Source organism: Ambystoma mexicanum, chromosome 6q, assembly GCF_040938575.1.
Source record: "Ambystoma mexicanum isolate Mex_15411 chromosome 6q, UKY_AmexF1_1, whole genome shotgun sequence".
NCBI classification, from domain to species: domain Eukaryota; kingdom Metazoa; phylum Chordata; class Amphibia; order Caudata; family Ambystomatidae; genus Ambystoma; species Ambystoma mexicanum.
In genome coordinates this window covers 1,600,330,416-1,600,357,274 of record NC_090937.1, presented here as the reverse complement: position 1 = coordinate 1,600,357,274, position 26,859 = coordinate 1,600,330,416, and the positions used below count along the sequence as shown (strand labels likewise).

Sequence of the window (26,859 nt, the reverse complement as noted above, 5' to 3'; positions counted from 1 at the left end):
CACTGTCTGTTCTTACTTTCTTTTCCTTCTCTGGATCCTTAAACCCCCTAGTGAATCCTCCCATGTCCTTTCGTTGTCACTCCTGGACCCTAAATACCGGACCACCCTTTAATACTGGACCATTCTCAGAAAATCTTGTGTACTTGCTTAAAAATTCATCTTCTTTCCGTGTAATATTTATTTTCATCTTTTCTGAATTTCTTTGGCACCAAGTTTTAAAATATTTGGCCAGTGCCTTATGAATTTCAATAAAATATATAATTAAAAAAAATATAGTACCTTGAACCCACCCAGTACTAAGCACTAGGGAAGCAGTGCCAGAAGGAGACACAAGCAAGCTCGCTGAAATGTCGTGTTCTAACACTCCTGGTACTCATTGTCTTCACTTCCACTATGAGTTTAGGCATGTAGGCTGTGGCAGCTGACCGTAGACGTGTCTCGTTCTCTTAATCCTCTCTGTTACTAACTGCACAGCAACTTAGATATTTAAAAAAAAACATAAACTAAGTTAATAAAAGTGAAAGAGTTTTGATGAAGTTTTGTCATAATCCATTAAAGCAGTTGACCTTTTAAAAAGAGATATAAGTGTTAAATAGAGGGTTCCATGACTTTTCCACACTGTGTTCCACCCCAGCCCTCTTTGTTATGCCGCATCTGCATCGAAGCATTGCCATTGGCAAGGCTGATCTTCCACCGGGTCACAACACCCCGGCTTAATTTTATCTGCCTCCTCCCAAAAGCCAATTTACTCACTACCTCATGGAGCTAGGAATGGCGAACCATTTCCACCCCATTACATTGGCCATTGTTTCCACTCCCCACCTGACACATTCCCACTTTTCTCCACCACCTTCCTCCCTCCCCTTCCTTTATGACGTACCTTGTGTGGCTACGCCCGTCGCCATGGTTAGTTGTCTGCTCCTGCTACCTACGCCTCTTATCCCCTTGGCCTTCCACCTTCACCCACTGCTGCCCTTCCACTGGGGTATTCATTCCCACTAATAGATCGGCACTTTGTGAAGGTCATCATGAAGATGTAAATGCACCAGTAACTTGCCTGTGCAGGGAACCTTTCAGGTTATGGGTTCACAACCTTCAGATCCTGGAAGCTCAGACTCTTCAGCAGGTCTGGCTTAAGCCATAACACATCACCTCAGTAATGGGCGGACATTTTGGAGAGCAGTGAACACCTCCCCTCACTTCCCTTTTTGTGAACACCTTCTCCCACATCGCTTTCTCAACTTGGAGAGAGTACTTCCTCCCGTTTCCCATCAGGATTCTGGGTGAGTACCCATCTACACTACGTATGAGGAAAGCCAACTCCATCTCACTAAACATAATGCTCTTCTAATGGGCATCTTAAATATGAGCAGGAGTGGCCAAGAGAGTGTGAGAGCAGGAGTGGCCAGGCCGAACCTCAGACGTATTGTGTATTTATGTTGCGTACATTCTGCCTAAGTACTTAGCAAAGATAAATGTCCACAAATCGGGTTATTTGGGTTTTGTTTCATTCTAAATGTATTCTAGCAATTAAAACGCTTTGGAAATAGCATTTTGAAAACATGTGCGTTATACATTTTTAGTCACAATGACAATTGTCATGAAAATGAATTTACTAAATGACTGGTGCGGCAATAAAACAGTACTATAGCATAACCAGCAAGACCTGGTAAATGTACTCCACATGTAGTTGCATATTCTGAAGATGTGCAGTTATACTGGCAGAGAACACAATTCACACACTCCTCCAAAGTCCAATTTATTGAACATACATAATATGGTGTAAGTTATTAATAGATATTAAGACAACTACATCAGTAATTCATAGTGAGGTACCAAAGTGTTTGCTTCCTTAAGTCACTATTCTTGCAAAAGTTACAAAAATATGTTTATTATAATGAATTTGGTGAACACATTTGTATTCACAATTTTTCGCAATGATTTCTTATCTCATATCCGATTATAGATTTTCTTAGATCTTCCTTTTGTTCACAATCAACACCTTCCTGCATGAGACATTCTTTCATCATATTCCAAAGCACTCCATCTATGCAGCCATCTGTGGCAAATATCATACAATCAATGCCCTAAACATACTCACTTCCATTGCAGTTTAATCACCAGCCTTTGGTTATCATGAGGGTAAATATTGTGTTTCTCCATCAAAGCTATGTTTCCAAAAAGCAACAAAATAGTTCAAACCGACACAATTTCAATGTAGAGGCATCCATAATCCAAATATGTTTCTGTTCATGCGTTGCTCCCTGTTCATCCGCATTCATCAGGGGACAGTTTCCAACCATTCTCATTAAATATATGTTCATAATTCCATTTTTCATTCCAATTCTGTTTTTACTATCACACCCTGGAAACAAAGTAGACACAAAATATCTATCATTTATTTTATAAATTGACCTCTTTATCAACACTGACCGATAATTATAATTATGGATATTTTAATAGAGAGTGCATAATTAATCATCACCAGGTGGAATTATGTTGAGATAGGACCAACGCCATAAGGAGTTAAACAAAAGGCTTTATTTAAGCAGATACACCTTCAGCTTAAGGTCCTCAAGGCAAACTGTCTGCCAGTTCAAAGCATGTAGTACATACACATTCCGAGAGAATCCTAGGATGCAGGAATTCTCGGAATGTGTATGCATGAATGGAACACAGCATAATAACTACTCCAAAGGTCTGTAACACATATAAACAAAATGATATGCCATTTAAACCTAACACATCTCCCTCCCTTAATGTGGAAGAACTTTAGCTAAACTATTCAAGGTAATAGTCTTTAAAACGATCAGGCAGTCTCTTTGTTCTTTTGCAGTTGTCTCCAGCATTGGATTCATCCTCCACTTGCTCCCTAATGTTTGTAGGTGATTGATATGTAACTCCTTCACCTCCTGGTTCCTCTTGACTCTCATCATTGACATTGTCTCTCATTATATTTTCTCTGTTCACATTTGGTGCACATTTGACTAATTTGGACTTCGACCAACACTCACCCCCTTCAAGAATGACCACGCTACCTCTAATAGTTTCAACTCTCTTGGGACCTAGGAATTTGCTTTCTGTACACTTTGCACCAAAACGTGGGTTTTTGATTAACACATAATCTCCCACCGACAACATCATCTCTTTTACATTGAAATTAGAGTCGAATCTTTGTTTGTACTCATTCTGCGCATCATGAATCAAATTTATTACTGTCTGTCTATCTACATTCACACATGCTGATGCCTCTAGCCATCCAGGACATAACCTGGTAGCTGGCCGCCTACCTTTCAATGAGACTAAAGGTGACACCTTGGTGACTGAATGTGGAGTAATACGATAATTCCACACCAATTCTTTCAACACTTCTGACCATTCAAGACCTGAGTTGAGAGCTAGCTGAATACCCCTTTAATGAATCTATTAGCCCTCTCCAACAAACCATTCGCTCTAGGGTGGTATAATGCAGTTCTCAAATGTGTGATACCATACCTGACCAAGAATTCCTTCATTCTCTGAGAACAGAACTGCATCCCGTTGTCTGTTATGATCTCTGTGGGAAAGCCCTCTCTGTGGAACACCTCTTCAAAGAATGAGACCATTTCATTCGTAGTGGCCTCTCTTAGAGCCTTCCACTCAACCCACTTGGTGTGATAGTCTACAAGTACTACCATAAACCTAAAGCCATCGCCCAAACCTTGTATCGGGCTAATTATATCAACAGCTAATTTTTTCCATGGCTCACATGGAACTTGAACAGGGTTAAGCGGCACTTCTCTGACTACTTTTCCTTTATCCGCTTTTTCACATTCATGACAACCCCTCACCTTTTTTTCCACCATGTTGTCCATGCCTGGCCACCAATACGATTGTCTTAACAATCTTTTGGTACCGTTTATTCCCAGATGACCTTGATGAGATAGATCTACTAAGCGGGCCCTAATACCTGGGGGAGGGATAATCTTGGACCCTCCCCTGAGTTTGATTCCATCTTCAGCCCGATTTATCTCTTGATTCACCTCACACATACGATCGAAATTCCTATCTAGGGCATCCCTGCTTTGCCACCCATTAATTGTGCACTCTTTCACCCTGGCGATAGATGTGTCACATACATCTGCTTCTAGCCATTCATCTTTCCCCACTGCAACTTTTGACATGTCTGAAAGAGTTATATCTTCTTCCATGACTATTTCTGATGTGCCCTCAGTATGTTTCACTGGCATTCTAGACAGGCAATCAACCATCACATTTTCTTTACCTGGAATGTGAACAATCTTAAAATTGTATCCTTGCAATCCCACAATCCATCTAGCAATCCTGGGAGAGCCTTTCGCCCAATCACAGCTACTTAACAGTTGAACCAGCGGTTTATGGTCAGACTTCACTAAAAATTCTTGCCCCCACAAAAAAAAATGCCCCAGTACACCGCTAATGCTTCTCTTTCTATTACTGAATAATTACATTCAGCCCCCCTCAGAGGCCTGGAAGCAAAAGCAATCACCTGACATTCTTTCCCCGAGTCCACTTGGTACAATGAGGCTCCTAACCCAATCAGACTAGCATCGACCATGAGCACAGTTTTCCTACTGCTTACAAAACCACCAAGAGATGGTGCTCTTGATATCCCTTCCTTTATAGCAGCAAACACTTCCTGACACGCAGGAGTCCATTTGAAACTCACTCTTTTTTTCAATAAGTTCCCTAGGGGTGCTGAGATAGTGGCACATTTTTTCACAAACTTATGATACAACTCGACCATACCCATAAATGATCTGAGTTGATCTTTATCAGTAGGTGGAGGTACTTCACATATATTCTTCACAAGATTATTTTTAGGCGATATACCACGACCTGACACTGTGTGTCCCATGCACTCAAGCTCCCTGAGACCAATGCGACATTTTCCTCTGTGTACCGTCAGCCCTGAAGATTTCAACCGTTGAAGAACATTCCTCAATGCTACATCATGTTCACCCTCTGAATTAGCAAAAAACAAAATGTCGTCTTGAAACACAGTAACATTCTTCAGACCTTTAAGTACTTCCTCCATGACTCGTTGAAACACGGGAGCAGTTGAATCTAGTCCGAAAGGCATGCGCAAATATTTGAACGTGCCCTCCAGAGTGACAAAAGCAGTTACATGTTGACATTTGTCCGATAGCGGCACCTGGTGATATGCTGCAGAGAGATCTATTACTGAGAACCAACTAGGTTCACCAAGTGTAGCCAGAGTCTCGGAAATTATGGGTAGAGAGTGCCTTTGAATGAAAATGTTCTTGTTAAGGTCCCTGAGGTCGACACATAGTCTCAGGCTACCATTGTTTTTCGTTACTAGGACCACAGGAGAGAGCCATTCCGTTCCATTGATGCGCTCAATCACACCTTTTTGAATCAAACTCCGAAGTTTAAGTGGAACAGGCCTCACTTTATGCACCACCGGCTGTGTTTTAGGCTTGAGCTTTATGTTGTGCTCAAAGTCATTCAACCTTCCCAGGATGGACGTGAAATCCTCAGGAAACTCTTTGGACCACCTGTCCTCAATGTCTGCAATAGTTACAGGTTCTGATGTACTCGCTTGTATACGGACACCCAATACCCTTTGCTCTTCCCAACCCAGTAATGATGCTCCTTTCTTTGCAACCAGAATTTTTGCCGAACATTCTCTCCCTTTGTAAGATACTGTGCCATGAAACTCGCCAGTGAGAGCAATGTCTGAGTCTCCATAACCACAGGGTTGTATTTCAGCAGGAAGAAGAAGATCAGGAGTCTTGCCTAGAATATTCTTGAAGGTATCTTCTGAAATTATGGTCCAAGGCGAACACAAATCCACCTTCATCTTGATGTGACACCGATCTATCATGAAATGGTCAACTGGTCCCTTGGCATCACCTAATACAGCATCAATCTGGAACACATGCTTATCATTTCTCTCCTGGGCAGGCGGCTCATCTGGCATTCTTTGCAAGGGCTGTGTGGAAGATTGATATTCTGTGTCTCATTGTTCAAGACAATTCACCGAAGCATCTTTACACATATTCGCAAAATTACCGTTGCGCTTGCACTTGTAGCATTCTGCAACTCTTGCGGCACAGGATGGAAAATTTGATGAATGCCTGGTACTTCCACATCTAGAGCACCTCTGATTCCACCACTCCCTCCTGGTATTCCCTTTCCTCTTTGGAATGACTGCACATAACCCTTGTGCAACGCTGTGTGATGATTGCTTGTCAATTTTCATTGCCGTCATGTATTGAGAGGTTTGCTCAATGCAGCGTGTCAACTCCACCGCCTGCTCTAACGACACGTCCTTGGCAAGCAACTTTTCTTGTACCATGAGACTGTTGGTGCAGCGCACTAGTTGGTCCCTTATGAGGGAGTCTGTGAGGTCCCCAAAGTCACACGTGTGGCTCAATGTCCTCAATGAAGCCACATAAGACTACACATTTTCTGCACTGTCCTGTGCCCGTTGAAAGAACTTGTGTCTTTCAAATGTCACATTCTTCTTGGGTTCAAAATGATATTCCATCTTTTTCAAAGCAATTACATACTCATCAGCGTCTCCAGATCCATCCTCCACCACACGTATGAGGCCATCGAAGACAATGTGCCCTTCCGGACCCAAATTGTGTACAAGAAGTGCCTTCTTCCTGGCAGAACTATACCTATCGCCTCCAATAGCAACAATGTAATTTTCTAACATCTTGACCCATCTGTCCCATCTGACTGGGGGCCTCCCAGGTTCAGAGAGGAATGTTGCAGGCGGAGGAATTGCTGTTGCCAGTGTGTCAAAGTCAGAGGTGAGCTCTTGGTCTTGCAGTGTAACACTGAATAATGGCAGAATAGGATGAGCTGGAAAGCCTGACAAAATCCAAGAACTTGATGTGATGAGCACAGTCAATTATGACATCACAATGGACATCAGCGCAGGGTATGGCCTGTCTTAGGGCACTGAACAGGGTGCTCAGCAAAAGACCATTTGTTGCATCACAATAACTAAATGGAATGTCAAAACTCTGTCCTGGACAGAAGGCTGTGCCAGTTGCTGGGCAACCACTTGCAGTCTTTGAAATTGTTTCAGGTGGAAACTTCCCCTAGAGGCCTTGAGATTTCCTTATCATTTCCCAAAATATATAAAACCTCTTCTGTGGTTCTCATACGAGAAAACACACACACTTCGTCATGAACGTGAGTATGGAGTCTTTTCCAATGCTGATGTGGGCTCCACCACCTATTTTGGGCACCCCCCTCTGACCTGGAATGTGGGGCAGCGCCTGCTGCCTGGTGCTCCGGCTCAAAATGCTGTGAGTGCGCCGCTCTGAACTCCCATGCAGGGAGGAGCGGCACTCGTAGGGCACAGCGGGGTGCTGCAGTCTTCAGTAGGGAAGTGCTGCTGGCTTTATCCTTCCTTTTCTTTCATTCTCAGCTGGAGGCGGGGAACAGCTGAGTGTTGAGATAGGACCAACGCCGTAAGGAGCTTAACAAATGGTTTTGTTTAAGTTAAACTATGCACAGGCAGCAGACCCACCTTCAGCTTAAGGTCCTCAAGGCAAACTGTCTGCCAGTTCAAAGCATGCAGTACATACACATTTCGAGAGAATCCTAGGATGCAGGAATTCTTGGAATGTGTATGCATGAATGGAACACAGCATAATAACTACTCCAAAGGTCTGTAACACATATAAACAAAGTGATATGCCATTTAAACCTAACAAAGTATTACCTCCATCGCAACAAACCTCTCTGTGCCTGGTACCAAGGCTAAGGATAAGCTGACTCTCGATGTTTAGTACATTAGAAGGGGAGCAATTGCACCCAAACATATTTTAGGCCTTCCATGTTCTCTATACAGTTATAGGGATAGAAAAGTAAAACTCATTGCCATCGCAGCTAGACTCACTGTTCACTACTGAGTGCACGCTATTCAGTATCATCTTGTGTTTGGATCTTCAGTTGCTTATTCTGCCCATAGAAGTTATTGTCTCTTTTCTGCCAGTATTTTAACACTGAAAACACTATATAGTTGCATTCAGCTTTGTGAATTTATTTTTTGTATGCACATATTTACAGTAACCATAACACTTCGCTGAACAGAGTATGAGATTTCTTCTAAGCCTTCCAAGATCGATCAACATTCCTTTAATTGGTACTTTATCCATGTTCTCAAAGGGGTGCTAGCCGACTTATGCCACTATCTGAAATGACACAACACTGGCACATTATTAGACCTATCAGCTTGTTATCTTATTTTTTTAATATTTACATAGGGAACGTTCACTGTGCCTACCAAGGCATTCGTTTCTGCAATTTCCCCAGTGCACTGTTCAGCATCAGATTTCCGCATTAGCTGCGCGCGTACCCCTAGTTTGGGCCTACTTTTATTTCTGGTATAGTGAGATTCATGCCATCCAATGAGAACATGTCAATTTTGACCAATGTTGTGCTTCCCTAAATATCAAAGAAAGGCTTATCTGTATTAATATCGTTTGTGGCAATCTGCACCTGGATTTGATTTTTTATTTTTTTATTTTTTATTGTATTTTTATAACGAACCAAGCAGAATGAACTGCATGGAAGCCCTTGTGTTTAGATGTTATTTCTGCGAACAACAAGGAGTCATTGAACTTTACCAAAATGAGGAAGAGAAGAGGAGCAAATACTTATTTAACAGAACAGGTTAGTTTTAAGGACTTCCGAAAGGGACAAGTGAAGTCAGACTCCAAATTTTCAACGGCCATGAATTCCTTAACCTAGGTCCATAGACTGAAAAACGCGTATTAACCCATGGACAAACTGAGAGGACGGTGCGACCAGTAAATGCTTGTCAGCAGAACGAAGGAGGCGAGTAGACTGATCGAGGACCATTCCGCCAGACTAGTAGGTGGGTGCCAGGTTCTTTAGACATTTAAATATCAAGCAGAGGATATTAAAGTCAATCCTCTGCTTGACTGGCAGCCAGTTCAAAGCTCTCTAATGCCAAGTGGAAGCTGTTTTAGCTGCCCTAAATACAAGGCGAACCCTCTGCAGATGACTGATTTGCCTAAACAGAATGCCAGCTATATTACCATTCCCATACACCTACTACGATTGCATGATCCTTCTGAGCTATAAATGGAGGGCATGATGAAGAAGCTGTAAAGAGTTAAAAATTGATTGTATTTCAGCGCCTACTTATTGGACACAACCTATGTTTGATTGCCATAGGTATCCTCTGCTTTTGACCTTAGGAGCAAAAGTGAGTGCCATGCCAAAAATACAGGGAGGGGTGGGCTACAAGAGGAATCTCCGAAGAGACGCTTAGGACCGAGGAACATACGCTTCACTTTGTACGGATTCAGTTGAAGCCTATTCATTGCCATCCATCGTCCCAACTTTTCAAGACATTGCACACAGTTGTGCAGAGGTTCAGGAGCCTTGCTCACACTCACATATATCTGGGTATCATCTGCGTATGAGGGGTATCCCAGTTCATATTTTCTGAAAATAACCATCGAGGGCTGCACATTGAATAATAGTAGAGACAATGCTGAGCCATGCGGGACAACACAATCTATTAAAATGGAATCTGAAAGAAAATTAGCTAATCTGATATCTTGATAGCGGTTGGACAGGAAAGATCAAAACCATTCAGTGCATGTGCAGAAACCATTAGGGTAATATCTCCTCCATTGGCTATTTGGAGAAGGATGTCCCTTTCTGCCATAAAGGCAGTCTCGGTAGCATGGAGCGGCCGGAATCCTGATTGAAATATGTACCAACACATCCGACTTTTCCACATGTTCCTGGAGCTGTAATGTAACCAACTTCTCAAGAATCTGAGGTGGCCATTGTAAACCAGCAACTGAGCGTGTTATTCTGTAAATCCTTAGGATACAAGTATTTCTTTGGGGGGGACACTATACAAACTCAAAATAGTGGGAACAGAAGAAAATCTTTTCTTAATACCCAGATCAATGAGGCTGCAAACAGCCCTGGGAAACTCTTTGAGATTTTGAAATCATTGGAGAAACACAAAGCGCAATCCATATCATACCAACAGCGCAGGTCTGTGAAGAGGCTCAAGTGGTCTTTCAAGCCAAAATAACAAAAGCCAGGGATAACATTAAAATGGATCTGGCTCCTGACTGGAAACTGTCCGGCCTCTACAGCTTCGTCTCAACTTGAATACACGCTGTCCCTGGCTTCTACCATGGGTATGGGAATATGCTTTTTATCATGAGACCTACCTCATGTCCAGAAAACATCCTCCCGCCTAAAATGATTCTGGAGCATGAAGAATGATTTGCCCATTTCCTTACCCGCTTGGTTAACTCTTCTTTTCGGGAAAACCATGTCCTGGGCTTAATGAAGGCAGTAACGTTAATCACCCTTCTTAAGAAACCTGGAAATAATAGGCAATCCGGCTTCAGACCAGCACACAGCACAGAGACAGCTTTAGTCGACCTCCAAACACACAGGCTAAGTATCATAGAAAATGGAAGGGCTTGTTTCCTAGTCTTACTTGACCTGTCGACAGCTTTCGAATTGCTCGACCACAATCGCCTCCTCAACACACTTGGCCACCTGAGTAACTGCTCTAAGGAAGTTTTCAAAAGGATTCAGTCCTTCCTGTCCCACCGGGTGTCCAAATTTCACTTAGGTGATCCTTTTTCATCTCCAGCCCCCATTCAGTGTGGCGTGCCACAGGGAGCCTACATGTATGAAGTGTTGTTTAACTTGCATATAAGACCTCTCTGCACGCTTCTGGAAGATCCAGGTGTATTTTTCACAAACTACGTGGACGACACACAGTCCTAGAAATCAGCAGAGACTATGCAAGGGACACCTCCAACCTCCGCGGTACTTATAGCCTAATCGATCGAATCTTGTATGTCCAGTAATTGGTTGTGCCTCAATGGAGGCAAAACCAAGTTTCTGATATTTTGGCTCCTCGCAGGCGCAATCCAAACTGAACCCTGACTATAAACGTTTTAAAATCAAGAACAGTACAATCCCAGTGCAGAGCTAAGTAAAATCACTATCTTTGAATTTGAGTGTCGATGTCTATGTCAATCAAATCAGCAGGATTTGCAATTACTACCGCCACCTGCTAAAAAAACAACCATCCCTTTCTCACCGAAAAGAACTGCGCCACCATTGCATATGCAACAGTATTGTCAAGGTTAGATTATTTCAATGTCCTGCTGATTGGGGCAAAAACACCTGTCTGCAGAAATGCTAGGTCATTCAGAATGATGCGGTACGTATCATTAAGAAAGTCCAGAGGAGAGAACATATCTCCAATCACAGGAGAGATCTCCATTGGCTGCCAGTGCGGGATTGCATCAATTTTAAAGCAGGTTCTCTTGTACATCGCTGCCTCTTTGCGTCTGTTCCTCATTACTTAAGGTCCTTTATCTCCAGCTACACCCCGACCAGATCTTTACGCTCCTTCAACCAGGTGCCATTGCCCTGGATTTAAATGTTCCAATGGCCTAGGAAGATCATTCCCAGCCTGCGCCGCAAAATCTGGAATGCTCTTCCATTTAAAATTAAGAGATGAAGAGAATACAAGGGTCTTCCGCAGAGCATTAAAAACCTATCTCTTCAATTAAAATGACCGCCAATTAGTCTTCTTGACTGTCCCGTTCTATATGTTTGCCTAACGAGCGTAAATGTGCGTCCTGTTGCCTGCAGGCTGCTGGTGCGTTACACATAATTAAATAAAAATAAATATCACAAAAGGCTTTACATTTATGTAATGTTATAAAGTACAGTACCGTACACAATTAAATATACTTTGCATGGCAGGCAGCCAGATCATAATCCTAACAATCTGCCCTTTTCCCAGGTGGAAGTGAATCCATGTACTCGCTGTATAAATGTGGGACGGGGTTAATCACTTCAACCAGGACATGGACAACGACACTGACTAGTGGGGGCAAGGGCCAACTGTGGGATTCTTGAATCTCTACCTCTGGTTTGCAACCAGACAATTTGTAAACATTTGATTGCCTTCTACAAATTATTGTTATTGTATAATAGGGCATCCATCCAGAATCTTGCTATAGTCCTGCAGAATGGCAATTGGCTGATTTGGAAGGGGTGACAGGGATCTGTGTAAATGCCTGTGGATGCATGGAGTGACCTGCAAGGATCATAGGGTCTGAGCATGGGAGCCCATGGAAATGGACAATACATATTCATCTTCTCTTCCTCTCCCACTCCACCAAGGGCTTGCTAACAGTACAGGCTCTATACGATTGTATTACTTATCTCGAGAACGCCGTGATTTAAGCACAAACTAGGAATGTACTAGGATCATTGATTTTTGATGCGGCTGCTACTCCTAAGGTGGTGACACCCAATGGAAGGTGCCAACGTACAGCTAGAGGTTTTAGAGTCAATAGCAGACGGCGTGCAGGCAGTGCAGCCGTGGTGGAGGACTAACAAGCTCCAATGGAATGGACGGGCACTTTAGGTCACCATCTGGAAAGTCCTAGAGTACTGTGCGCTCCTCTGTTGATTTAAAAAAAAAAAATCTGAAATATTTATATTTTTGATGCATATTTTTACTGAGAAATTCAAATTGTATGTATTTTTTAGTACAGTAGGCACTTTGACATTGACGTGTTGGATGAGACCAAACCAACATTCAGCATTTTATTTGGGATTTGTGATTTCATGGGCTTTGCCGGGAAATAAACTATTATTTCCTGATCGACCGACTATGGCTTCCTGGCAGGGATCCCAGAAAAAACGATCCAGTGGGAGCAACTGGGGCAAAATTAAGCAGTCTGCATGATCTATGGAACGCAGAAACACAATCCTATTTTACGGATTTAGAGTTTCAAGTCCTGCTGTCTGGAACAGATTGGCTGCCCCCGCTATGATAGCATTAGAGTCCTCATGTATTCTGGACCAATGGTATATGGTATGATGCTCCTCAAGGTGGTTTAATTCTTTGCAGTGTGCTCACAAAGAAAATCAAGCAAACAGCCAATTATATGCAACTCCTAGGCCCCTGGTGTGAGACCCAGCAAGTGTTATTAGTGGGTCCTGCCCTATATCAATAACACCTTCTTCCTATCAATATTTATATGTAAAGAAGGACTTGCACCCTGATTCGTGGAAAAGCAAAAGAGACACACTGACATAATAGAGTCTAGTGCAAGGGTCTGCAACCTGCGTCTCTCCAGATTATTTGGACTACAAATCCCATGATCCCTCACCATTTATTATCCTGGCTAGGGCTGAGGGGAGTAGTAGTCCAAAACATCTTTTCCTCTTATACCTGGATATTAGAAAAAGCTATTTGGAGCCTTTGTTTTTAGCTAGAAACATGAGAACTACATTACAAGCAGGGACGGACTTAGCCTCCCTTCCCTCCTCATTCCAGCATTTAGTGTCATGCAGTGCTTGCTCGCAGGAGAGGTGAGGCTACTACCTTGAGCATGCTGTTATAAAGCCACTCCTTGTTCTATTTTAAAAATCTGTTCCCTAACTGTTTTAATTTTATAATACTGCTGTTCTGACACATACTCCTGAACAATTTACTGTGCATTACGGAACGTTGAGTTTTATTGCAACTTGACTCAGTTTATTTGTTCTGGGACGCGGCTCTGTTGCACAGCCCTCTTTCTCTGACCATCGAGGGGTCGGGCTTAGCCTCCCTTCCCGCCTCGTTCCGGCATATATGTGCCACACTGTCAGCGCAGCGGGCACGCCGTCAGCGCGCCGAAGGTGCACTTAAGGCAAGCCCGTCTGTGCCCATCTGTGCCCGTCTGTGCCCGTCCGTGCGCGGGGGGAGCAAGAGGGACTGCACTTTTTGGGACTACTCGATATAGCGGGCTGGACACAACGCAGTACTTTGCTATCCCATGGTCCGGCAAACACGAAATGGCCCATAGGCTTCGTGAAAGCCCCAATCATCAGGCAAGTAGTACCTTCAGCTGCATTACAGTGCACGCTACTCAACGCCTTCACCAGTTGCTCACCATATGGACTGTTATGATCTCCTATCCAGTAAAGGCCTTGATCTCCTTTTCCTTCTGGAAACCTGGCTTAGAGAGACAACTGGCCTGATGATTGTTCAATCTCTCCCAGAAAATTACTCTCTAGCCCACGAGGATCGCGCTTCCCTCCATCCTGGGGGCGGGGTTGCTTTGATCTAGAAGACCCAGTATAAAGTCATCAGTACGGTCCCTAAGCACTTCCTTAAAATGGAATGGATTCTGACCAGTATCTCAATTTCATCTACATGTACTCTTACAGTTTTGCTGGTCTAACGACCCCCTGGGGCTAATACTATATTCTATACTGAATTCCCTGCATTTGTGATGAAACTTCAAACCAAATATCCTGATTTGATCACTATGGGAGACTTCAATCTGCCCATCAATCCCACTAGTGCAAAACTGGTTGACAATTTTACCCTGTTGATGGCTGACCTAGGCCTCCAACAAGGGGTCCACATTATCACCCACAAGGGTGGTAGTATTTTGGACCAAATCTTTGCTCCTTCCTCCTATGTTGACATTGTCACTCCTATTCCTCTTACTTGGTCGGACCACTTTTTGGTACCCTTTTCCATTCTGTTAAAGGCTCCTGCTGTTGCTGCAGTGAAGCCTGTGGATCATAGGCGCAGCTGGAAAGCTGTCCCGAAATCCAAAATCATCAAACTGATACAATCCTACTCAACTCTGCGGATATTTGCTTCCTTGCCACACTACAGGCTGCCTTTACTGCTACCGCGGATGTGCTGGCACCTTATAAACTATTTAAACAGCATCGACGACCATCAGAGCACTGGTTCTCGCCAAAGTTCAAAGACAGTGAACTTCGGTGTAGGCAGACAGAAAAAAAATGGCATCGTAGCTACTCTCCAAATTCAAAAACTCTTTACAGAAACACACTGGCTGCCTACCACAGTGAAGTGGTGAATGCTAAAAAAGCCTTCTTTGCTCAAACTATAGAGGAGGCTATCAACAAACCTAAGGCCTTATTTGACCTGGTGCAATCCCTCTCTATGCCAAAATTAGCACAAGATGCAGTTCCTCCTTCCCAAGAGCTCTGTGACTCCATCTCCACTTTCTATCTCTCTAAAATAACCACCATTCGATATAATATCAAGACTGAGGCTGCAGCAATCACTGACGCCCCAGTTTTCCCGATAACCCCCTCTATGGATGGAAGTTGGTCATCTTTCCCCCTTTTCTCTAATACTGAAGTTCTATCTATAATCCAAAATCTTAAATCTGCATCCCCTACAGATGCCATACCACTCGCTCCCCTGCAGGAGACGTCTGCAGACCTGATTAATTACATCACCTCAGCAGTTAACAACTCCTTCACTACGGGAATGATCCCGGACTCACTTAAACATACCTTAGTGATCCCTCTGCTCAAGAAGCTCTCTTTGGACCCTGAAGTGATGGCCAATTATCGTCCTATTTCACTCCTGCTATTAGTGATGAAGGATGTGGAGGCATTAGTATCTCCACTACTATCCACATTTCTGGAATCCACACAGTTCCTTGACTCATTTCAATCTGGCTTTCGGCCTGGTAGAGGTACCGAATCTGTTCTTAACTCGGTGATGAATGACCTTATGCGTCTTGTTGATCAGGGCGGTATCGGACCAGTCTTGCTTTTAGATCTGTCGGCGGCGTTCAACACCATCGATCACTCTCTTCTAATCTCCTGGCTCTCTCAAGCCGGAATCTCTGGCCAAGTCCTCAATTGGTTCATAGGTTTTCTCACTAGTCGCTCTCAGTCAGTCTCGCTTCCTCCTTTTTGCTCTGCCCCTGCCTTTCTCTCTCTAGTGGTGTCCCTCAGGGCTCGGCACTCTCCCCTATTCTGTTTAATATCTACATAAAATATCTACTGTTTCTTATTGAATCTCATGGGTTCCGCTTTTACTCATATGCTGCTGATACCCAGATACTGGTCCGTCTGGACCTAACAAAACCTGAAACAGCTAACAGGCTAAAAAACTGCCTGGAGGAACTGGGATTATGGATGACGCTGAACTGGCTAAAGCTTAACGGCACTAAAACTGAAGTCTTGGTTGTGAGTACTTCTACCCCTCATCTGTTCTGGACGGCCGATTTTTGGCCCCCAGCACTAGACCCTCTCCCTATACCCGTCCTATCAGCTAGGAACCTGGGAGTACGCTTCTCTGCCACTCTGACCATGGATGAGCAGGTCAGAGCGGTTTGCAAATTGGGTCATTTTAAACTTATGGTTCTCCGGAAAGTCCTTCCTTTCATTCACACTGCTAGTTAGGCTCCAGTGGTGGGAGCCCTGGTTCTCAGTGTCTTGGACTACTGCAACTCACTCTACCTGGCCCAACCTGCTTACCTGATTGGGCGTCTGCAGCTACTTCAAAATGCTGCAGCTCGTTCTATCACCCGTCCGCCTTTTGGAGCCCACATGACTCCCCTATTGAGACAACTACACTGGCTCCCTGTTGCTCAGCGCATGTGTATAGTACACCGGGCCTTTCATGGAACCGGAGCAGAATATCTTCAAAGAAAATTCACTCCCTACTAACCCACTCGTACCCTACGTTCTGAAACCACCCGGCGGGTGGCCATAACTCGGTATAAGCTGGCCCGTAAGGATGGCTGGCCAAGATGCCTTCGGGTGTACGTGCGCCTACAGAAATTACCATAACATAACATAACAAGCACTACACCTAATGCTCTATGCTGTGTGACAGTCTAGTGGGCCATTCTGTGCCTCACTACCCGTATAGTGCTTGGAGATTAGTTTGACCGAAATGATTGGGCCAAACCTTTCTTCTCATATTTCCTCTCTTGTCTTGTCTGCCTTGTCTCACAGCATTCGTCTAGGATATATTGCAAATATAATGTCTTATTTTTAGAAGGATCGACCCGAGATTACTGAATAGCGCTTGTATTCTGATTTATGTACAACCCAGGATAGATAGACAGATGGATGATTTAGGGATCGGAGCATGCATTTTGCATGGTAATGCGCCGTGATTTACATTAATTGTCAGTGTATTATTTCTTAGTTTATTTGCATGAACTGTCTACTCAAGGTGAAATTGGGCTTGAAGATATAGACATGATTTTATGTGATGGGTGATGTATGTTTCTAATTCCTAGAAGTGTTAATGATTGTAATATGTTGTTTTGGATGTGCAATGTTCTTGCTTTTATGGCTTTGCCGAATAGAGCTGAAAAGATTGATTGACATCTGGAGAGCCAACTGTTGCAACCCCTACTGTAGTGTATGAAAGTCATCAAATATACATATTAAAAGGGAATTTATTGTAAAATTACAAATTTTCTAAAGGTGATTTTGCTTTAGAGTGCTCCGGAGAAGTGGCTATCTGGGCAATAGAGATTATGTGAATCCAAGTGACTCAGTGCCCCAATGTGAACAGATTTGCTTGGCATTTTCGGGACAGGGGGCAGAGAGCTGGAGTAATAGCATGTTTATGTTTTTCTTTACAGACAGTGTTCTCTTTACCCATGACTGCAAAAATACCTGCAGGATCGGTTTGCCTCCAGTAGCTACCGAGGACCTTTATCACGAGCGAGCCATCAAATTAGGCAAGCTGGAGCCGATTCACCATATTACCTTCAATCCAAAAGGCCAGATGTTTGTTACACGTGGAAAGGAGCTGTATAAAGGTCCAACACCCTCAACACCGTGGGAGAACTGGTTTGAACAGGCAAAATGTGTTGGGAGAAGTGTCTGGGATAGTTTTCATATCCTTTGTTTCAGTCCTGCAGGTGACCTCTATGCTTTGACCAGAGAGGGCATATTGTATAAAGGCCCGGAACCTGATAATGAGCATGTGCCCTGGCTCTATAGCAGAGCCAAAAAGATAGACAACTTGTCACAACATTCTATAGGTGGTCTTTTCTTTGACCCAGACGGCACTCTGTATGGCATTGTTGGTGAGCAACTTCGCAGAAGTCCTCCATTATACAATGTGGACAAGGACTGGCTTCAAAATAGCATTGTAGTGGGAGCAAGTGGTTGGGACCGACTGTCTAACGTTAGGTTTAGCTATGATGGCAATCTGTGGTGCATTTCCCACAGTGGAGATCTGTTGACAGCACCACCCCCAACAGACCCGAACGAGGACTGGAAAAGTACTGCCAGAACGGTTGGCACAGGCTATCTTAGCTATGGATATATGTCCATGATAAGGGATACAACTATCAAGAGAGTTCTACACATCGAATTCCTGACGGACACAGGAAAAGTCCTTTCCATAGAGCCGATGCTTGTGCAAGAGCAGACATATAACAACAAGGACAGCACCACTCCAATGAAAGAATTATTTGAGTAAGTGTCCAGTTTTATTTTGAGTCTGATTTTAAAAATCTGCTTTATGTTCATTCTAATCCTTTCCACACCTGTTGCACTCTGCTACCTTTCCCAACCCAGCCACCTGTGGTGGTGATGCTTGGACATAGAATCTATCTTCTGCCTCTTCCTCTACTCCCAGCTGCCTGTGGTGGTGATGCATGGTCATAGTATCTATCTTCTGCCTCTAAATCTACTCCCAGCAAGCTGTGATGGTGATGCTTGACCAAAGAATGTATCTACTACCTCTTCCTCCACTCCCAGCCACTTGTGATGGTGATGCTTAGCTATAGAATCCAACTTCTGCATCTTCTTCTACTTCCAGCTACTTGCAGTGGTGATGCTTAGCCATAGAATCTATATTCTGCCTCTTCATCTTCTCCCAGCCACTTGTGGTGGTGATGCATGGTCATAGTATCTATCTTCTGCCTCTTCCTCTTCTAACAGCCACCTGTGATGGTGATGCTTGGCCAAATAAATTATCTACTGCCTCTACCTCTACTCCCAGCCACCTCTGGTGGTGATGCTTGGCCATACAATCTACCTTCTACCTCTGCCTCTACTCCCAGCCACTTGTGGTGGTGATTTTTGCCATACAATCTAACTTCTGCCTCTGCCTCTACTACCAGCCAACTTTGGTGGTGATGCTTAGCCATAGAATCTATTGTCTCGCTTTTCCTCTACTTCTAGCCACCCGTGGTGGTAATGCTTGGCCATAGAATCTAACATCTGCATCTTCCTCTACTCCCAGCAAGCTGTGATGGTGATGCTTGGCCATAGGATGTAACCTATGCTTCTTCCTCTACTCCCAGCCACCTGTGATGGTAATGCTAGGCCATAGAATCTAAATTCGGCCTCTACTCTCAGCCACCTGTGGTGGTGATGCTTGGCAGCAGAATGTGACCTATGCCTATTCCTCTACTCCCAGCCAGATGTGGTGATGATGCTTGGCCATAGAATCTAACTTCTGCATCTTCCTGTACTCCCCCTCACCTGTGGTGGTGATGCCAGGCCAAAGAATCTAAATTCTGCCTCTACTCCCAGCCACCTGTGGTGGTGATGCTTGGCCATAGAATGTAACCTATGCCCATTCCTCTACTCCTAGCCACCTGTGGTGGTGATGCTTGGCCATAGAATGTAACCTCTGCCTCTTCCTCTACTCCCAGCCACCTGTGGTGATGATGCTTGGCCATAGAATCTAACTTCTGCAACTTCCTCTACTCCCAGCCACCTGTGGTGGTAATGCTTAGCCATGGAATCTATTTGATTGCGCTTTCTCTACTTCCTGCCAACTGTGATGGTAATGCTTGGCCACAGAATCTAATTTTTGCCTTTGTGTCTACTCCCAGCAAGCTGTGATGGTGATGCTTAGCCCCAGAATCTAACTTCTACCTCTTTCTCTACTCCCAGCCACTTCTGGTGGTGATGTTTGGCCATAGCATCTAACTTCTGCATCTTCCCCTACTCCCGGCAAGCTGTGATGGTGGTGCTTGGCCATAGAATCTTACTTCTGCTTCTTCCTCTAATCCCATCCAGCTTTGTTGGTGATGCTTAGCCATAGAATCTATATTCTGCCTCTTCATCTTCATCCCAGCCACCTGTGGTGGTGATGCATGGTCATAGTATCTATCTTCTGCCTCTTCCTCTTCTAACAGCCACCTGTGATGGTGATGCTTGGCCAAAGAAATTATCTACTGCCTCTTCCTCTACTCCCAGCCACCTGTGGTGGTGATGCTTGGCCATACAATCTAACGTCTACCTCTGCCTCTACTCCCAGCCACTTGTGGTAGTGATTTTTGCCATACAATCTAACTTCTGCCTCTTCCTCTACTTCCAGACACCTATGATGGTGATGCTTGGCCGAAGAAATTGTCTACTGCCTCTTCCTCTACTCCCAGCCACCAGCGGTGGTGATGCTTGGCCATACAATCTAAGTTCTGCCTCTAATACCAGCCAACTTTGGTGGTGATGCTTAGCCATAGAATCTATTGTCTCGCTTTTCCTCTACTTCTAGCCACCCGTGGTGGTAATGCTTGGCCATAGAATCTAACATCTGCATCTTCCTCTACTCCCAGCAAGCTGTGATGGTGATGCTTGGCCATAGAATGTAACCTATGCTTCTTCCTCTACTCCCAGCCACCTGTGATGGTAATGCTAGGCCATAGAATCTAAATTCGGCCTCTACTCTCAGCCACCTGTGGTGGTGATGCGTGGCCCTAGAATGTGACCTATACCTATTCCTCTACTCCCAGCCACATGTGGTGATGATGCTTGGCCATAGAATCTAACTTCTGCATCTTCCTGTACTCCCCCTCACCTGTGGTGGTGATGCCAGGCCAAAGAATCTAAATTCTGCCTCTACTCCCAGCCTCCTGTGGTGGTGATGCTTGGCCATAGAATGTAACCTATGCCCATTCCTCTACTCCTAGCCACCTGTGGTGGTGATGCTTGGCCATAGAATCTAACTTCTGCAACTTCCTCTACTCCCAGCCACCTGTGGTGGTAATGCTTAGCCATGGAATCTATTTGATTGCACTTTCTCTACTTCCTGCCAACTGTGATGGTAATGCTTGGCCACAGAATCTAATTTTTGCCTTTGTGTCTACTTGCAGCAAGCTGTGATGGTGATGCTTAGCCCCAGAATCTAACTTCTACCTCTTCCTCTACTCCCAGCCACATGTGGTGGTAATGCTTGGCCATGGCATCTAACTTCTACATCTTCTTCTACTCCCGGCAAGCTGTGATGGTGGTGCTTGGCCATAGAATCTTACTTCTGCCTCTTCCTCTACTCCCATCCAGCTTTGGTGGTGATGCTTAGCCATTGAATCTATCTACTTGCCCTTCCTCTACTTCCAGCCACATGTGGTGGTAATGATTGGCCATAAAATCTAACTTCTGCCTCTTCCTCTACTCCCAGCAAGCTGTGATGGTGATGATTGTCCGTAGAAAACTTCTGCCTCTTCCTCTACTCCCAGCACCCCGTGGTGGTAATGCTTGGACATAGAATCTAACTTCTGCCTCTACCTCTACTACCAGCCACCTTTGGTGGTAATACTTGGCCATAGAATCTATCTAAAGCCTAGTCTTCTACTCCCAGCCACGTGTGATGGTGATGCCTGGCCATAGAATCTATCTACAGCCTCCTCCTCTAATCCTAGCCACCTGTGGTGGTGATGCTTGGCCATAGAATCTTACTTCTGCAACTTCCTCTACTCCCAGCCACCTGTGGTGGTAATGCTTAGCCATGGAATCTATTTGATTGCGCTTTCTCTACTTCCTGCCAACTGTGATGGTAATGCTTGGCCACAGAATCTAATTTTTGCCTTTGTGTCTACTCGCAGCAAGCTGTGATGGTGATGCTTAGCCCCAGAATCTAACTTCTACCTCTTCCTCTACTCCCAGCCACTTCTGGTGGTGATGTTTGGCCATAGAATCTAACTTCTGCCTCTTCCTCTACTCCCAGACACCCATGGTGGTAATGCTTGGCCATGGCATCTAACTTCTGCATCTTCCTCTACTCCCGGCAAGCTGTGATGGTGGTGCTTGGCCATAGAATCTTACTTCTGCCTCTTCCTCTACTCCCATCCAGCTTTGGTGGTGATGCTTAGCCATTGAATCTATCTACTTGCCCTTCCTCTACTTCCAGCCACATGTGGTGGTAATGCTTGCCATAAAATCTAACTTCTGCCTCTTCCTCTACTCCCAGCAAGCTGTGATGGTGATGATTGTCCGTAGAAAACTTCTGCCTCTTCCCCTACTCCCAGCACCCCATGGTGGTAATGCTTGGACATAGAATCTAACTTCTGCCTCTGCCTCTACTTCCAGCCACCTTTGGTGGTGATACTTGGCCATAGAATCTATCTAAAGCCTAGTCTTCTACTCCCAGCCACGTGTGATGGTGATGCCTGGCCATACAATCTATCTACAACCTCCTCCTCTACTCCCAGCTACCTTTGGTGGTGATGCTTGGCCATAGAATGTAACTTCTGCCTCTTCTTCTACTCTCAGCCACGTGTGATGGTGATGCTTGGCCATAGAATCTATCTACAGCCTCCTCCTCTACTCCCAGTTACCTGTGCTGGTGATGCCTGGCCATAGAAAATATCTGCAGCCCCGCCCTCTATTCCCAGTGACCTGTGCTGCTGATGATTAGCCATATAATCTTTCTTATGTCTCTTCCTCTACTCCCATTCACCTGTGGTGATGATGCTTGTCCATAGAATCTAACTTCTGTATCTTCCTACACTCCCAGCCACATGTGGTGGTGATGCTTGGCTATAGCATCTATCTTCTTGCTCTTCCTCTACTTCCATCCACCTGTGGTGGTAATGCTTGGCCATAGCCTGGGGACCAACTGCATTTGTGACGGTGCACGGTACAAATTCCTTTAACATTTAACATTTAACATTTAACATATAAAATCTAACTTCTGCCTCTTCCTCTACACCCAGCCACTTGTGCTGGTTATGTTTGTCCATAAAATCTAACTTCTGCCTCTTCCTCTACACCCAGCCACTTGTGGTGGTAATGCTTGGCCATATAATCTAACTTCTGCCTCTTCCTCTACACCCAGCACTTGTGGTGGTTATGTTTGTCCATAGAATCTAACTTCTGCCTCTTCATCTACTCCCAGCCACCAGTGGTGATGATGCTTGGCCATAGAAACTAATTTCTGCATCTTCCTCTGCTCCCACTCACCTGTGGTGGTGATGCCAGGCCATAGAATCTAAATTCTGCCTCTACTCCCTGCCACCTGTAGTGGTGATGCTTGGCCATATAAAGTAACCTATGCCTATTCCTCCACTCCTAGCCATCTGTGGTGGTGATGCTTGGCCACAGAATGTAACCTCTGCCTCTTCCTCTTCTCCCAGCCACCTGTGGTGGTTATGCTTGGCCATAGAATGTAATCTCTGCCTCGTCTTCTTCTCCCAGCCACCTGTGGTGGTGATGCTTGGCCATAGAATGTAACCTCTGCCTCTTCCTCTACTCCCAGCCACCTTTGGTGATGATGCTTGGCCATAGAATCTAACTTCTGCATCTTCCTCTACTCCCGGCCACCTGTGGTGGTGATGCGTATTCATTGAATCTATTTTCTTGCTCTTTCTCTACTTCCTGCCAACTGTGATGGTGATTCTTAGCCCCTGAATCTAACTTCTACCTCTTCCTCTACTCCCAGCCACTTTTGGTGATGAGGTTTGGCCATAGAATCTAACTTCTGCTGCTTCCTCTACTTCCAGCAACCCATGGTGGTAATGCTTGGCCATATAATCTAACTTCCGCATCTTCCTCTACTCCCAGCAAGCTGTGATGGTGATGCTTAGCCATAGAGACTTACTTCTGCCGCTTCCTCTACTCCCAGCCAGCTTTGGTGATGATGCTTAGCCATACAATCTATCTACTTGCCCTTCCTCTACTTCCAGCCACACGTGTTGGTAATGCTTGCCCATAAAATCTAACCTCTGCCTCTTTCTCTACTCCCAGCAAGCTATGATGGTGATGATTGTCTGTAGAATTTAACTTGTGCCTCTTCCTCTGCTCTAAGCCCCCCATGGTGGTAATGGCTGGACATAGAATCTAACTTCTGCCTCTTCTACTCCCAGACACCTGTGGTGGTGATGCTTAGCCATAGAATCTATTGTCTTGCTTTCCCTCTACTCCCAGACACCTGTGGTGGTGATGCTTGGCCATAGAATGTAACTTCTGCCTCTTCTTCTACTCTCAGCCACCCGTGATGGTGATGCTTGGCCATATAATCTATCTACAGCCTCCTCCTCTACTCCCAGCTACCTGTGGTGGTGATGCTTGGGTATAGAAAATATCTGCAGCCTCGTCCTCTATTCCCAGCGACCTGTGGTGCTGATGATTAGCCATATAATCTTTCTTATGCCTCTTCCTCTACTCCCATTCATCTGTGGTGATGATGCTTGTCCATAGAATATATTTTCTTGCTCTTCCTCTACTTTAAGCCACCCGTGGTGATAATGTTTGGCCATAGAATCTAACTTCTGCATCTTCATCTACTCGCAGCCACCTGTGGTGGTGATGCTTGTTCATAGAATCTATCTACTGCCTCATCCTCCACTCCCAGTCACCTCTGGTGGTGATACTTGGCCATACAATCTAACTTCTGTGTCTTCCTCTACTCCCACCCACCTGTGGTGGTGATGCTTAGCCATTGAATCTATTTTTTGCCTTTGTGTCTACTCCCAGCAAGCTGTGACGGTGATGCTTAGCCCCTGAATTTAACTTCTACCTCTTCCTCTACTCCCAGCCACTTCTGGTGGTGATGTTTGGCCATATAATCTAACTTCTGCCTCTTCCTCTACTCCCAGCCACCCATTGTGGTAATGCTTGGCCATAGCATCTAACATCTGCATTTTCCTCTACTCCCAGCAAGCTGTGATGGTGATGCTTGGCCATAGAATCTTACTTCTGCCTCTTCCTCTACTCCCAGCCAGCTTTGGTGGTGATGCTTATCCATAGAATCTATCTACTTGCCCTTCCTCTACTTCCAGCCACACATGGTGGTAATGCTTGGCCATAAAATCTAACTTCTGCCTCTTCCTCTACTCCCAGCAAGCTGTGATGGTGAGGATTGTCCGTAGAATTTAAATTCGGCCTCTTCCTCCACTCCCTGCCCCCATGGTGGTAATGCTTGGACATAGAATCTAACTTCTGCCTCTGCCTCTACTCCCAGCCACCTTTGGTGATATTGCTTAGCGATAGAATCTATCATCTTGCTTCTCCTCTACTCTCAGCCACCTGTGGTGGTGATGCTTGGCCATAGAATGTAACTTCTGCCTCTTCTTGTACTCTCAGCCACCTGTGATGGTGATGCTTGGCCATAGAATCTATCTGCAGCCTCCTCCTCTACTCCCAGCTACCTGTGGTGGTGATGCTTGGCCATAGAAAATGTCTGCAGCCTAGGCCTCTATTCCCAGCGACATTTGGTGCGGATGATTAGCCATTTAATCTTTCTTATGCCTCTTCCTCTTCTCCCATTCACCTGTGGTGATGATGCTTGTCCATAGAATCTATTGTCTTGCTCTTCCTCTACTTTTAGCCACCCGTGGTGGTAATATTTCGCCATAGAATCTAACTTCTGCAGCTTCCTCTACTCCCAGCAAGCAGTGATGGTGATGTTTGGCCATATAATCGAACTTCTGCCTCTTCCTCTACTCCCAGCCACCTTTGGCGGTAATGCTTTGCCATAGAATATATTGTCTTGCTCTTCCTCTACTCCCAGGCACCTCTGGTGGTGATGCTTGACCATAGAATCTAACTTCTGCCTCTTCCTCTGCTCCCAGCAACCTGTGGTGGTGATGCGTGATCATAGAACCTAACTTCCTCCTCTTCCTATACTCCCAGCCACCTGTGGGGTGATGCTTTGCCATATAATCTAACTTCTGCATCTTCCTCTACTCCCAGCCACCAGTGGTGATGATTCTTGGTCATAGAATCTAACTTCTGTCTCTTCCTCTACACCCAGCCACTTGTGGTGGTTATGTTTGTCCATAGAATCTAATTCTGCCTCTTCATCTACTCCCAGCCACCAGTGGTGATGATGCTTGGCCATAGAATCTAACTTCTGCATCTTCCTCTACTCCCAGCCACCTGTGGTGGTGATGCTTGTTCATAGAATCTATATACTTCCTCATCCTCTACTCCCAGTCACCTCGGTGGTGATACTTGGCCATACATTCTAACTTCTTGTATTTGTATTTTTATTTGTATTTGTATTTCTGCCTCTTCCTCTACTCCCAGCCACCTCTGGTGGTGATGCTTGACCATAGAATCTAACTTCTGCCTCTTCCTCTGCTCCCAGCAACCTGTGGTGGTGATGCGTGATCATAGAACCTAACTTCCTCCTCTTCCTATACTCCCAGCCACCTGTGGGGTGATGCTTTGCCATATAATCTAACTTATGCCTTTTCCTCTACTCCCAGCCACCTGTGGTGGTGATGCTTGTTCATAGAATCTATATACTTCCTCATCCTCTACTCCCAGTCACCTCTGGTGGTGATACTTGGCCATACCTTCTAACTTCTTGTATTTGTATTTGTATTTGTATTTCTGCCTCTTCCTCTACTCCCAGCCACCTGTGGTAGTGATTCTTGGTCATAGAATCTAACTTCTGTCTCTTCCTTTACTCCCAGCCACCTGTGGTGGTAATGATTGGCCATACAATCTAATGTCTGTCTCTTCTTCTACTCACAGCAAGCTGTGATGGTGATGCTTAACCATAGAATCTAACTTCTACCTCTTCCTCTACTCCCAGCCACTTTTAGTTGTGATGTTTGGCCATAAATTCTAACTTCTGCCTCTTCCTCTACTCCCAGCCGCACGTCGTGGTAAGGCATGGCCATAATATCTAACTTCTGCCTCTTCCTCTATTCCCAGCAACCTTTGGTGGTGATGCTTAGCCATAGAATCTATCCTCTTGCTAATCCTCTACTTCCAGAAACCTGTGGTGGTAATGATTGTCCATAGAATGTAACTTCTGCCTCTTCCTCTCCTCCCAGCAAG

The 26,859-nt window shown here is 44.8% G+C and overlaps 1 protein-coding gene across 2 annotated transcripts in view; it reads left to right on the top strand.

Moving 5' to 3' along the window:
- The window catches only part of LOC138516885 (uncharacterized), a 308,582-nt gene that overhangs the window by 114,968 nt on the left and 166,755 nt on the right, over positions 1-26,859 (top strand). For both annotated transcript variants that reach the window (XM_069632335.1, XM_069632334.1), the window contains exon 3: positions 17,469-18,312. In XM_069632335.1, coding sequence (XP_069488436.1) covers positions 17,469-18,312 — 844 coding nt within the window. The remainder of the gene's footprint in view (positions 1-17,468; positions 18,313-26,859) is intronic.